The following is a 14,579-nucleotide window of genomic DNA, read 5'->3' as shown; positions in this document are numbered from 1 at the left end:
TGGAGGTCAGGCAGGAATCAGGGTTGGGGAGGTGATCACAGAAGGCTACAGGGTTTCTTTTGGGGGTGATGAAAATGATCTAAAATTGGTTGTGGTGATGCTGGCACAACTTTGTGAATATACCAAAAACTAGTGAATTGTATGCTGAAATGGCTGAATTGCATGGTATGTGGAGCATATCTCAATAAAACTGTTCCATAGAAGGAAGAAAGATTGAAGACCGTCCAAGATGGCAGCATAGGAAGCCCCTGAAATCACTGCCCCTGGACACACCCAGCCTATAGTTACACATGGAACAGTTCTTGCTGAAAAAGAATGGAAAGGTAGTGGAATGTTTCCCTCCACAATAAGGGATAAAAGGGTCACATCAAGACAGGTAGGAAAGATGGAGACACAATCTTGCCAAAAACCATAACCCTGGTGGGATAATTCACAATAAAGAGAGATCTTCTGGGTCTGTAATCTCTGTCTGAGGAGAGACGGGTTTGTGTCCCACACTGCCCCCCCCCCCAACCCTTGGTATCCGCACTGAAGAGAGGGGAGGGTCTGTGGGGATCTGAGGTATTCCTTCCGAGGGGCTCATGTGCAGACTTGCCCATCCTGGGACCAGCGGGAAGTCAGCAGTTTGAGAGGTGACTGGATTATACGTGGAGAAGGTGCATTTACCAGAAGGGCAGAGGTCAGTTGGGACTTTCTCTGGGGACGGAGGTGCGGGTGGGCAGCACTTTTGCACTTTCCCTCTACCTTGCTAGTATGGGTCGGTATGCACAGACACAGCTTTGCTAAAGCCCTGTGTGTACCTGTCCCCCAGCCCTCTTTCTCGGCCTCCCTAGAGCCATGGGCATGCCCGGGCCTCAGCACTCTCCAATAGCCTCACTGAAGATGGTTGGCGAGGGCAGTCCACACAGGGGACAGCGCTGATCACCTGGCCCTTGTGGCTAGAGGTGCTTGTGTTTATGGGTCCCCTGTGATCATAGCAATTAGAAAGTTCTGGGCAGGCTGTCACACTCAGCGCACTGCACAGAGAGCAGACTGAAACACAACTCCAGTCTGCCTCTGAAAAAGACCCCTCTACTTGTCCGGGAACTTCAACCTGAGGGACAGGTTTCAGGTTTGCTGGATAGCCAGAGGCTACAGAGGCACTTGGAGAGAATACAGCCAGGGAAATAGCGTCTTTGAGCCTTCCCTTGGCCTTCACAAAGCTCACTGGTATCTCTTAGGAAAGCGCTTATACATTTGCCTGAAGCCCTGATTTTTCCAACAGTTGCCCACAGGACACCTCCAGATTTCCTGGTCTGGATGCCAGCAAGGTCAACAACTGCAGTCCTACAAGACTGTATACATTTGCATACTTAGAAAGTTGCTACCTGAGGCTCTGGCTTCCAGTTGGACCAAAAGTAGGTGCTGCCTGTGATTTCTCTCTTTGGAACACTGGCAGGTCTTGGCACACACAACCACAGTGGTCGCTCAAGAATAAATCAGACTACACAGTCACAAAGGCTTGAGGGACAATAAGAGCTAGGGCGAGGTTGAATGATAAGGTTCATCTCCTGCACAAGGCTACTTTTTCAGGACTAAGGAGGTAGTTCTTTTGATTAATACATAGAAATCAACACAGAGAGGCAAGCAAAATGAGGAAAGAGAGGAATATGTTCCAAATAAAAGAACAAGACAAAATCTCAGAAAAAGATCTTAATGAAACAGAAATAGTAACCTATTCAAGAGTTCAAGGTAATGGTCATGAAGATTCTCACTCATCTTAGAAGCATGGATGAACACTGAGAACTTCAACAAGGAAACAGAAAATGTAAGAAGGTACCAAACAGAAGTCACAGAGCTCAAGAATACAATAATGGAACTGAAAAATACATGAGAGGGGCCCAACAGCAGATCAGATGAAGCAGTCGAATGGACCAATGACATGGAACACAGAGCAGTGGAACTCACCCAGAGCAGCAAAAAGAAAAAAGAATTTTAAAAAGTGAAGATAGCTTAAGGGACTTAGGGAAGAACATCAAGCAGTATAACATTTGCTTTATAGGGGTCCCCGAAGGAAAAGAAAAAAAGGGGCAAAAAACCTATTTGAAGATAAAATGGCTGAAAACTTCTCATTCCTGGGGACAGAAGCAAACATCTAGTCCAGGAAGTCCAAAGAGTTCTTCTTCTTCTTTTTTAAATAAAATTTTTATTTTAAAATAAACTGTTTTATATTTATCAGAGAGGGAGAGAGAGAGAGGGAGTACAAGCAGGTGGAGTGGCAGAGAGAGGGAGAGTGAGAAGTAGGCTCCCTGAGGAGCAGGGAGCCCAATGTGGGTCTCAATCCCAGAACCCTGGGATCATGACCTGAGCTGAAAAAGTAGATGCTTCACTGACTGAGCCACCCAGGCACCCCTGTCCAAAGAGTTCTAAATAAGATGAAACCAAAGAGAATCACATTAAGACACATTATAATTAAAATGTCAAAAGTTAAACAGAGAATTTTAAAGGCAGTAAGAGAAAAAAAAAAAAAACCCAAAAAACTTCTTGCATACAGGGAACCCCTCTAAGACCATAAGTGGACTTTTCAGCAGAAACTTTGCAGGCCAGAAGAGAGTGGCATCATATATTTAAAGTGTTGAAAGGAAAAATACTTCTAACCAAGAATACTCTACTCAGCAAGGTTATCATTTGGAATTGCAAGAGAGATAAAGAGTTTTCCAGACAAGCAAAATCTAAAGGAATTCATCATCACTAAAGTAGCCTTACATGAAATGTTAAAGGGATTTCTTCAAGCTGAAAAGAAATGCCACTAACTAATAACAAGAAAACATATGACAGTAAAAATTTCACTGGTAAAGGTAGTAGATTAACCACTTATAAAGCTAGTATAAAGGTTAAAAGATAAAAGCAATAAAATTAACTAAAACTCTTAATGATTACCAAATAAATGATACCAAAATAAAAGAATGTAAATATAACATGAAAATCACAAAACATGGGGGGAATATAGAGTTTTTACACTGCATTCAAATTTAAGTTGTTATCAACTTAAATAAGATATATATATATCTACACACACACACACACACACACACACACACTGCTCTACATGAATTTCATGGTAACCACAAAGCAAAAACCTTTTAATAGATACACAAAACATAACAAGAAAGGAATCTAAAATTAACCCTAAATAAAGCCATCAAACCACGAAGGAAGAGAGCAAGGAGAAAAAAAACAAAAAACAAAGAGGAACTATGTTCCAGAAAACATCTGACAAAATGGCAGTAAGTACATATTTAACACTAATTAAGAGTAAGTGGACTAAATTTTCCAATAAAAAAACACAGAGTGACTGAAAGGATAAAAATAAGAAAAATATATACACTGTCTACAAGAGACTCACTTCAGATATAAGGACACGCACAGATGGAAAGTGAAGGAATGAACAAAGATATTCCATGGGAATGGAAAGAAATCTGGTTTAATTATATCAAACAAAATAGATTTTATTTTATTTTATTTTATTTTATTTTTATTTTAGAGAGAGAGAGCACATATGCATGAGTGGGGAGTGTGAAGGGGCAAATGGAGAGAGAGAAAATCTTAAGCAGGTCACAGAGCCAGCATGGAGCCTAATATGGAGCTTGATCTCAAGACTCTGGGATCATGACCTGAGCCAACAACAAGAGTTGGACACTTAACCAACTGAGCCAGTAAGGTGCCCCAGACAAAATAGACTTTAAAGCAAAGATGATAAGAGAAGACAAAGAAGAGTATTACATCATGATAAAGGGGTCAACCCAAAAAGATGATAATATTTGTAAATATTTGTGTGCCAACACGGGAGCACCTAAATATATAAAGCAAATACTAACAGACCCACAGGGAGAAATGGACAGTAATACAGTGATAGCAGGGGACATTAATACCCTCCTTTCTTCAATGGATAGAACGTCCAGACACAAAACCATTAGGGAAATATTGGCCTTAAATGACACATTAGACCAGATGGATTTAAAAGATATATATGGAATATTCTATCTTCAAACAGCAGAACACACATACTCTTCAAGTACATATGGAACATTGTCCAGGTTAGACTACATGTTAAGCCACAAAATAAGTCTCAATAAATTTGAGATTGAAATTACTCTTAACGATAGAGAATAAACTGAAGATTGGAGGGGAGGTGCGCAGGAGTATGGACTAAATGAGTGATGGGTATTAAGGAGGGTGCTTGTGGTGATGAGCTGGGTGCCGCATTTAAGTGACAAATCACTAAATTCTACTCCTGACGAATATTCTACTAAATTCTACTAAATCACGAAATCACTAAATTCTACTCCTGATGAATATTATACTATATGTTAACTAACTAGAATTTAAACAAAAATTTGAAGGGGGAGGGGAAGAGAAAGACCAAAAATCACATCAAGCATCTTTTCTGACCACAGTGGTGTGAAATTAGAAATCAATTACAAAGAAGAAAACTGGAAAAAATTATAAATATGTGAAGATTAAACAAAACAGCCAGTGGGTCAATGAAATCAAAGGGGAAATTAAAAAAAAAAAAACAAAAACCTTGAGACAAATGAAAACACAACAATCCAAAATCTAGGAGATGCAGCAAAAACAGTTCTATGAGGGAAATTAATAGGGATACAGGCCTACCCCGCAAAACAAGAAAAATCCCAAATAAATAATCTAAACTTACACTTAAGAAATTAGAAAAAGAACAAATGAAGCCCAAAGTTAGTAGAAGGAAGGAAATATAAAGATCAGAACAGAAATAAGTGAAATAGACTTTAAAAAAAAGTAGAAAAGAGAGATAAAATAAGAGCTGGTTCTTTGAAAAGATAAACAAAATGGACAAACTTTTGCTAGATGATTAAGAGAAGAAGGGAAAAGGCTCAAATAAGTGAAATAAAAAATGGAAGAAGAGAAGTTACAACTGATAGCATAGAAATACAAAGGATTGTAAGAGATTGCCAAGAATAATTATATACCAACAAATTGGACAAACTGGAAGAAATGGATAAATTCCTAGGAACATACAATCTTCCAAAACTGAATCATGGGGGTGCCTGGGTGGCTCAGTTAGTTAAGCATCTGCCTTTAGCTCAGGTCATGATACTGGGGTCTCAGGATTGAGCCCCACATCGGGCTCTCCTCCTCAGTGAGAAGCCTGCTTCCCCCTCTCCCTCTGTCTGCTGCTCCCCCCATTGTGTGCTCCCTCTTTCTATCAAATAAGTAAATAAAATAAAATAAAATAAAAACCCTGAAGAAACAGAAAATCTGAATAGACCAATTACTTTACCAATTATTAAAGAGATTGAATCAGTAATCAAAAACTACCCTCTACCCCCCAAAACCTCCCAACGAACAAAAGTCCAAAACTACACAGCTTCACTGGTGAATTCTACCAAACATTCAAAGATTTAATACTTATCCCTCCCAAATGCTTCCAAAAAAGTGAAAAGGTGGGAATGCTTCCAGACCTACGTTAAGCTCAACATTACCGATCCAAAACCAGACCAGGACACTGAAAGTGCATGCGCACATGTGCGCACACACACACACACACACACAATTACAGGCCAATATCTTTGATAAACATAGATGCAAAAACTGCCAACAAAATATTAGCAAATCCAATTCAATAATACATTAAAAGAACCGTACACTATGATCAAGTAGGATTTATTCATTCCAGGGAAGAAGCATGATTCATCATCATTAATGAGGATACATCACTTTAACAAGAAAAGGTAGAAAAATCATATGATCATCTCAATAGATGCAGAAAAAGCATGTGACAAAATTCAATATCCATTTATGATTTAAAAAAAACAAACCCAAAACTCTCAACAAAGTGGGAATATGAAGAACGTACCTCAACATATTAAAGGCCATATATGACAAACCCACAGCTTACATCCTACCCAACAGTAAAAAGCTGAAAGCTGTTCCTTTAAGATCAGGAACAAGACAAGGATGCCCACTCTTGCTATTTTTATTCAACATCATATTGGAAGTCCTAGCTGAGGAGTTGGCAAGAATAGAAGAAATTAAAGGCATACAAATTGGAAGGGAAGAGTAAAACTGTCACTTCTTGCAGAGGACATGATACACTATACAGAAAACTTTTAAGACTCCACCAAAAACCTGATAAAAATGAATTCAGTAAAGTCACAGGATAGAAAATAAATATACAAAAATCTGTCACATTTCTATACAGTAATAATGAAGTAGCAGAAAGAAAAATTAAGAAAACAGCCTCTTTAGGGGCGCCTGGGTGGCTCCGTCAGTTAAGTGTCCCACTCTTGGTTTCAGCTCAGGTCATGATCTCATGGGGGGTGAGATGGATCCCTGAGCTGGGCTCCGTGCTCAGTGTGGTGTCTGCTTGGGATTCTCTGCCTCTCCCTCTTCCCCTCCCCGTACTTGCATGCACTCTCTCTCCTCTCTCTCTTAAATAAATAAATAAAATCTTCTAAAAAAGTAAACAAAACAATCTAACAACTGCCTCAAAAAGAATAAAATACCTAGGAATAAATTTAAGCAAGATGATGAAAGATCTGTACCCTGAAAACTATAAAACATTGACAAAAGAAAGTAAAGAAGACACAAATAGATGGAAAGATAGTCCATGCTCATGGATAGATAGAATTAATATTGTTAAAATGTCCATACTACCCCAGGCAAGGTACAGATGCAATGCAATCTGTAACAGAATTCCAATGGCTTTTTTAACAGAACTAGAAGAAAGAATCCTCAAATTTGTGTGGAACCACAAGACTTTCTCCAACCAAAGCCATCTTGAGGAAGAAAACAAGGCTGGAGGTATGACACTCCTTTGATTTCAAACTACACTGCTAAGCTATAGCAATCAAAATAGTATGACATTGGCATAAAAATAGACACACAGATCAATGGATCCAGAATAGAGAGCCCAGAAATAAACCCACACCAACCCCTAAGCAGTGGTGGGGCAGGACTCATACTGGTGCTCCCTAGTTCCACCCCGGAAACAGGAGAACACCCCAAGAGCCTTTATGCTGTGATGGCCGGGCACAGAGGGAAGAGGTGACAAAGCAGCCAGTGGGATTCTAGAGTGCAGTGGTGCTGCCAAGACCCTTTGTTGGGTGTGAGCTGCTCCAGCCACCTTTGCAAAGAGCACCATGAAGGCCATTAAGAGAGGTTGGAACTAGTGTGGCAAAAGGTTAGACTACTTTAGAACCCGGATGATACAGGAGAGCAAATCTGGGCTCTTAGCAAGGTAAGCTATGGGGAACTTCCCGCCTGAGCAGCACTCCTTCTTAGGAAATGTGTGTGCTGGGCTCCGGGGTTCATCTGAAGAGCCTGAGCTTGGAGCAGCCAGTGACGTCAGCCCCACACTCCCCTATGCCCCCAACCTCTGGCCAGACCAACTGTGGAGCCCTAAAGGCCAGCATCATGTTGTCAGAACTGTGGACCCCCACCCCACTCAGAAGCTTAATTTCTGTGTCCTTGCCCAAGTCACCTCCCCTATCTGGGCTGGTGGGTAACATAGCCAGGGGAAGGGGCTGCAGTCCTGTTCCAGGAAGGGGCCTCGTCCCTCTCCAAGACCGATTCAGAGCCTGCGGTTGCATTTTGTCCTGAGCCCTGCCCCGACACCACTATCTGGAGGGAAGCCCACTGTGACATCTGAATTAGGAAAGGGAACCAGGGATTTCTGAGCTCCTGCTAGTTGCTGGAACTTCCCTCACTGGGTTTTGGTTTCCTGATCTCAAGTAGAGGCAGTATTATGTACTTCTTAGGGCTTTTGGGGAACTAAAACTAGATATTCACTTGTGCATTCATTCAACAGTGTTAGTGTGCCTATCCTGTTAACAGCACAGGCACGGGCCTGCCCTTGGGGAGCGTACCCCTCTGGGGGAGGGTGCAGGCCTGAAACACAGAGAATGCATCAAGGGGAATTAGACAGTCTGGGCTGAGGCAAGGGGACCTCCCTCCTGGGAGGTCAGGATTAGAACTTGGTGTTTTATTCCGAGAGCATCAGGAGGGACAGCGCATGGTCCCACTTCCATGTGGAAACCCGCTTTCTAGCTGCAGAAGGCAGGAGAGCAGATAGGAGGGGTCGGTTGGACCCCTGCCATGGGACCTCTGGGGGAATGCTGGCTGGAGGGGTGGGGGCACCTTGCCTCTTCTCCCAGGGTCTTTCCAGAACTCCGGCTCCAGCCTCCACACACTCTGCAGGAATGAGGAAGTGCCATGCCCACGAGAGGCTGCTGATACTTTAGGCGCTTATGAATATTATCTCCCTGCCCTGGGAGATAACCCAGAGCAAGCCAGCGGGTGGGAAAAGGACCCAAGGGCCCTGGGCATGGGTCCAAGTACTGGGTCTATCTCCAGCCCCTCCTGAGCTTATGTTGGGCCTCGGATAGATCACCTGCTTCCCAGTGATCTTAGTTCCCTCACCTGGTGTCGATGGGACTACCACTGAGTCTGGACTCCATTTAAGTCCAGACAGTGGAGTCCAGACTGTGTTTTACTATAGAAAGACCCCAAGCTTTGGGGTCAGACAGGCTTGGGCTGGAATCCTTGCTTTGCCATGTTTGAGGCTATGTGGTCCGAGGCTGGCCAAACTTTGCTTCTGGAAGCCTGCAGCTGACTTGGGGCCCACACTTTGGGAACCATTGTCCTAGACTATCATCCCTCAGGGAGGAGAGCCTCTGATCCGCTCACCGCTGTGCCCCCTGATGGGCGTACAGTAAATCCTTATTGAGTGCTTGAGGATCCTGGGCTCTGGGTGGTCTGTTCTGGCTGTGACAGAAGTGGGTGGAGGGTGGGTGTGGGACGGGGGATGTTGGCAAGAAACAGATCAGGAGGAGGGTAGGGCTTCTAACGACAAGAGGCGCTGGGACTTGGGGTCGCTGAACACGGTCCCCAGGGATGTCCACATTCTCATTGCTAGAACCTGAGCACATTTTCTTCTTTGGCATAAAAAGGAGTCTAGTAGATCTGGTTATGTTCAGGGAGGCGATCCTGGATCATCCTGGTGGTCCCTAAATATAGTGACAAGAGCCCTTCTAAGAGAGTGGATGGAGATTTGACTATGGATGGGAGAAGGAGCTGTGACAAAGGAAATAAGAGGGGCAAGATGTGAGAGAGAGCTCATGAGCCAAGGGGAGCAGGCGGCCCTGGGAGCTGGGAAAGGCACGGAAATGGAGTCTTCCCTGAGGCCCCAGGAGCGACCAGCGCTGCCAGCATCTTGATCTCAGACCACTGACCTCCCAGACTGTGAGACAATCTGTCTGCCTTCTTTTCGGCCACCAAGGATTACAGCAGCCCTAGGAAATGAACGCAGACCGATATCCAGCAGGAGCAGTGGAGGTCACTGAGCAGGGCCCAGGCGGGTGCACTGCCGGACATGTGCCAAGGGCCACACTCTCTTCTGGAGTCTCCCCTTGGCTGGCGCCACCTCGCCCCTGACTGGGCCCCACCCTGCCCCAAGGGCAAGCCCAGTTAGGCCCTTCAGATTTCTGTACTCAGAGCACACCTCCACCATCCCCCGCCCCTGTCCTCCCCTGACCCCAGCAGTGATAAGGACCTGCGGTCAGGTCAAGGCTGAGTTTTGTCCCCAGCCGGAAAGCAGAAAGGACACAGCTATCGGTCATCAGGGAAGCGGGGAGACAACCTTACAGAGGGCCACTTGATGCCCTGGCAGTCTCAGTGTGAAAATCAATCTCTGGCTTTTGTGGCCTCCTTCAGCCCTCAGGCCCCCACCCGTCCAACTGATTCACCACCCTGGTCTGCCCAACCCCTCTGCTCACTGTCTCCAGGGCCTGGAGGGCAGAGCACAGCCACGGCCACGGCCACGGCCACCCAGAGCATGCGTGTCCTGGTTCTGTGGCTGCTGTGTGTTACCCAGGCAGGCACAGCCTCTCGGCAGACCTCAGCCTCACAGCCTCCTCCCAGGGTGGCTGTGAAGACCGGAAGAAGAGGTGTTCATTCCGGGTCCACAGTGTGCCCAGCACCCAGGGGACAGCCAGTTGGGGGGAGGGGCTGCTCTTTCTATTGTTGCTCAGAACATGGCTTCAGCTGACTCCCTAGCTTGTGTCACTTGGGTAATTTACTTCTCTTTTCTGAGCCTCAGTTTCCCCAGCTGTGAAGTGGAGATTAAACAAGCATAGGGTTGTGGGGAAAGTGAAATGAGATCACAAGTCCAAAGGGTCCAGAGACACCCTGGATGACAAAGGTCTTTCCCATCTGCCTTTAAGGCTCTGCTGGGAGGTCTGCTCCCAGAGCTGGACTCCCTGGGTCCCACACAGCCTCCTCTGGGCACCCAGCACACAGGGCTTCAATCTTTGGGATGTGCTGCACCAGGCTGCAGCTAGGTGGCGAGACCGATGCGTGGGGTGGGGTGGGGGGGAGCTTGCTTTGTTTCCCTTTGCACCCTTAGCACCCAGCACCAGGGTGGGGAGGGGAGCCCCACAGAGGGACTGTACATGGAAACAATGGCAAACGTGTACAGCGGGCCCCTAGTGGGTGTCGGAGGAGCGCTGGCTGGCATTGCTAAGTGCTTATTGAATAGAGTTCCCTAGGGATTAGGGGTGAAGGCAGCCTCTCTACCATGGGTCATACAGGTGAGAGCAGTGGGGAAGCGCCACACATGACTAGGATGAATCGTGTCAACGGCCTTCAGCGGGGTCTACTCCCTGTGCTTTGTTCTTTATTTGCTTCGTGATCTAACTTATCTTCGTGCTCGAGGCTGCTTCCTGAATGAGGGAGGGAATAGGGAACGACATGGTCAGAGGGGGCCTTACCCATCAGGGCCGGATGTGGAAGGCTCCAGATCTCCATTTTGGAGAGACATTGCTGGGTGGTTTGGAAGATGGATTTGAGAGGGAGAGTCTCAAGGTTAGGAGGCTGGAGGCAGGAGCAATGAGGCTTGTTCCAGAAGGCTGGCAGTGGAGGGGTGGAGGCCCCGGGACCCAAGTCTATGGCAGGACACTCCACACCTGGCTGCTGCAAGGACCAGAGGGGACATGAGGCCCAGGGGTCTGGCTGGACAGTTTTGCTCCCACAATGCTCCACAGGGACCAGAACCCAGAGAGTGTGGGGCTGCGGCATCCGTCCAAGCTTTTCTCATGGCTGATGCTCAGTTACTAAGAGGAGACAAGTGTCCCACTGAGGCTGTAGAGCCTGCGCAACAGGCAACCCTGGGAGGCGAGCAGGGCAGGCTGATGAGGACAGACCCCACACTCTATGAGATGAGGAAACAGAAGCCCCATGGACAGGCGGGGACTGGCTCATACCACAGGGAGTAGGAGAACTGAGAGCTGAGAGTAGGGTTATGCAGCTGACTTTCCACGCCGGTGCATCGGAACAAATCACCCAAAATGTCATTTCTGCATCCCCGGGGCTCAGCACAGTTCCCAGCATGTGGTGGGAAGTTGAGAAATGTTTGCAAATGAATGGATGGACGGATGGACTTGGACAGATGCATGGATGGATGGATGGGTGGGTGGAAGGGGGCACACTACCTGCATTTGGGGAGGCAAAGGCATGGTCTGTGGGAAGAGTAAGGAAAGCAACAATTGCTGAGCACTTCTGCATGCCAGGCATTCCACCAGCACCCTTTCGCTCAGCCATCTCTGCAGCTAGAGTGCCTGCAGACCGGGCAGTGTCCTCTCCAGGCTGTGGGCGACCTTCCTCGGAGCCACTCAGGTCTCTGAGTGGCACCCTTAATGCCCGGTGTTGGCTTTGCCACTAATGCATGCATCTACATCTCATTCCCATCCTATTTCTCTTTTCAGCCTGGCTACCTCTTGGGTAGCCAGGAATCCTGGGGCTTCCTCTCTCTTGCATCTCCTGTACCGCAAACATCCAAGGATCGCCAAGCCTGTTTTTCTTAACAGTCTCCTAGATTTTGCTCTAGTCCCTTCTCTCTCTCATGGGTCAGGGCACATTCCCCTTCACCGATGGCTCCGTCTCCTCCTTCTGGTCCACGTCTTTACAGGGGAACCAGAGCTCTCTTTCCAAAGCACATAGCTTTCTGGCTTAACCCCCACCCTTGCTTCTAATCCTTCTATCTTCCCCTAAGACCAATGGTACAAGGTCCAAGGCCCTAGCCTCACCTGCAAGGCTCTGCTTTCCCGGTCAGGCCAGCCCCCTTTCTCCTCTGACCCGAGCAGCTCTGGCGGAAGAGCAGGTGCCTCATAAGTGCTCAGTGAACATGGACCAGGCTGGGTTTGTGGTCACTCCCCAGGCGGCGACAGTAGTGCTTTGCCATTTCAGGGCTGTCCCAGAGAGCGTGGGTGAACACCTCAGCCAACTAACCAAGTGGCAGAGCTGGGCCTCAAACTCAGGACTCCCGACTGTAAAGGCAACGTCACTAGGAATAAAGGGCCCACAAGTTCTGGAGTCAGGGCTCTCTGTCCAGGTCCCTGCTGTGTGACCCTGGCCACATGCTCTGAGATTTAATGTGGTCCGTTAAAAAACAGAAGTCAAAGCTTCTACCTTGGGATGGGGAGGCCGTTGGGAGGATGGAAGAACATGAGGTTTGCAGAGCGCTCACAAAGACTTTCCAGCACAAAATGTTTGACCAGCATCTGCGGAACAACCACCACCTTCACGGTTGTCATCGCTGGGGACCCCCGCCCCGGGCACTTGTCCCGCACCCACACACCTTCAGGGCAGTTACCTGTCTGTGGCTCCCCGAGGGGCTGTGACCTCTGTCCCACTCCACACCTGGAGCCTCAGGGGCTTCTCTTCCTGCCGCACGACTTCTTGACTTTGACTCCTGGCCAGCTGAGAGCTGCCAAACCTCCGGCTGGTCTCCGGGACCCCGTGGCCCGCAGGCCTGCAGCGGAACAGCTGCTGGTATGCCGTGCGGAAGTCTCTGTTCAGTGTGGCATACAGGATAGGGTTCAGCGCCGAGTTGGCATAGCCCAGCCACAGAACAACGGCTTCAATGGCCTCGTTGATGGCATCATCCCCTATCAGCCCCCGGTAAACAAACACGGTAAAGTAGGGGAACCAGCAGATGATGAAGGCTCCCATCACAGCAGCCAGTGTCACTGTGGCTTTGTGCTCCCCGACGGTGGCCACCTTCCAGGAGCCCATGTGATGGATCCGCTTGGCCTGATCCCGGGCAATCTTGAAGATGCGGTAGTAGGTGACGCACATGACCAGCAGCGGTAGGTAGAAGGTGACCAGCCCGTCCACCAAGCCATATACCAAGTTGACCTGCACTTTGCACTTGGGGATGGTGTGATTGAAACTGCTGTTCTTATTCTCGCTGTTCCACCCCAGATGGATGGACAGGAAGGACAGGGTGATGGAGATGACCCAAATTAAGACAAGAGAGACAGCAACCCGGACAGGGGTGACCAGCACAGGGTAGCGCAGGGGGTCCGTGACTGCGCAGTACCGGTCGAGGCTGATCATGAAGAGGTTGAGGATGGAGGCCGTGCAGAGCATCACGTCCAAGCTGGTGTAGATATTGCAGAAGACCTTGCCGAAGCTCCACTGGCAGGAGAGCTGGTAGAAGGCCGAGAAGGGCAGCACCAGGAGGCCGAGGAGCAGATCGGTGATAGCCAAAGACACAATGAAGCAGTTGGTCAGACTGCGGAGCCGGCGGGTCAGGCCCACAGCCAGGCAGACCACCACGTTGCCGGCAATGGTGATAAGGATGAGGATGGTGAGGACCACGCTGACAGTGATCCTGCACGGGGGAGAGTCCAGACAAAAGGAGGAGGCTGTGCCGTTAGGTACCATCCTGGGACCCTCCGGCTCCGTCCTCCACCCACAGCCCCTGGCCACTTCTCGCCCAGCTTCCCAGTGTGTCAATTACATCAATTGCTGGGCTCTAGGCTCCCAATGGAGCCCAAAGAAAATGTCCAGACGTGGGGAGGTGACAATGACTGCCCCAATATTGTTCTTCTAGAAATAAATAAAGCAGTCTCCTGGGAGGTATTGGGCATGAGTATGGACGAAGAAGAGCAAAAGGAGAAAGTTTCTGGTTCAAATTCCAGTCCTCAAATCACTGCCTGCAGACCCAGCTTCCTCCAGGGACTGGAGCAGGTCTCTACTCTCCAGGTTCTGCATAGAGGTGGAGGCACTGGAGCCTGTATCTGGAGGTGGCTTTGGTTTTATGCGGGAGGGATCAGGTTGAGGTGTGGCCGCATCCTTCTCCATAGCTGGTGGACGTTCCCACCCAAGATCCAGGGGTTAAGGGGAGCCGCATCTGCCTCTTAGGACCACTGGTGAACAGAAGCTGAAAATGCAAGCATCAAGCGTTGAACACTTTGAAACCAGACCAACAGCATGACCAATTGGAGAGGAATCCTGCTAGACCCTGACCTTGCTATGAAACACCAGGGGGCACAGGGCCAATCTGGATACCTCTCCTTAGGAGGGACTGAGGCAACCAGGATACATGAGGAGGAGAGAGGGAGCCAGGATGCAAGGGTCTGGACCACTGTGTCACTCTGCGAGATATGGTTGGAGGGGTGGGACTATTTATACAGGAGAAATAAAGAAATAGACACAAATTTAAACACAAGAATAGGGGCTGTGTCTGCTTGCTCACTGCTGGTTCCCAGTGCCTGACC

At 47.9% G+C, this 14,579-nt stretch overlaps 1 protein-coding gene across 6 annotated transcripts in view; it reads right to left on the bottom strand.

The window, feature by feature from the left end:
- HRH2 (histamine receptor H2) overlaps positions 1–14,579 on the bottom strand; it is a 54,565-nt gene that overhangs the window by 18,092 nt on the left and 21,894 nt on the right. For 4 of the 6 annotated variants that reach the window (XR_009407452.1, XM_059417390.1, XM_059417389.1 and 1 more), the window contains one exon: positions 12,668–14,242. Coding sequence is in view for 5 of the 6 variants with exons in the window: in XM_059417390.1 (XP_059273373.1) it covers positions 12,668–13,743 (1,076 nt within the window). In the remaining variant the exon portion in view is untranslated. Of the gene's footprint in view, positions 1–10,878; positions 10,990–12,663; positions 14,243–14,579 lie in introns of those variants that run through there. The other 2 variants (XM_059417392.1, XM_059417394.1) reach the window with 2 other exon arrangements.

The sequence above is a fragment of the Mustela nigripes genome, chromosome 12 (genome assembly GCF_022355385.1).
Source record: "Mustela nigripes isolate SB6536 chromosome 12, MUSNIG.SB6536, whole genome shotgun sequence".
NCBI classification, from domain to species: Eukaryota; Metazoa; Chordata; class Mammalia; order Carnivora; family Mustelidae; genus Mustela; species Mustela nigripes.
The sequence above is the reverse complement of the archived record's forward strand: the minus strand, read 5'-3'. Positions and strand labels throughout refer to the sequence as shown.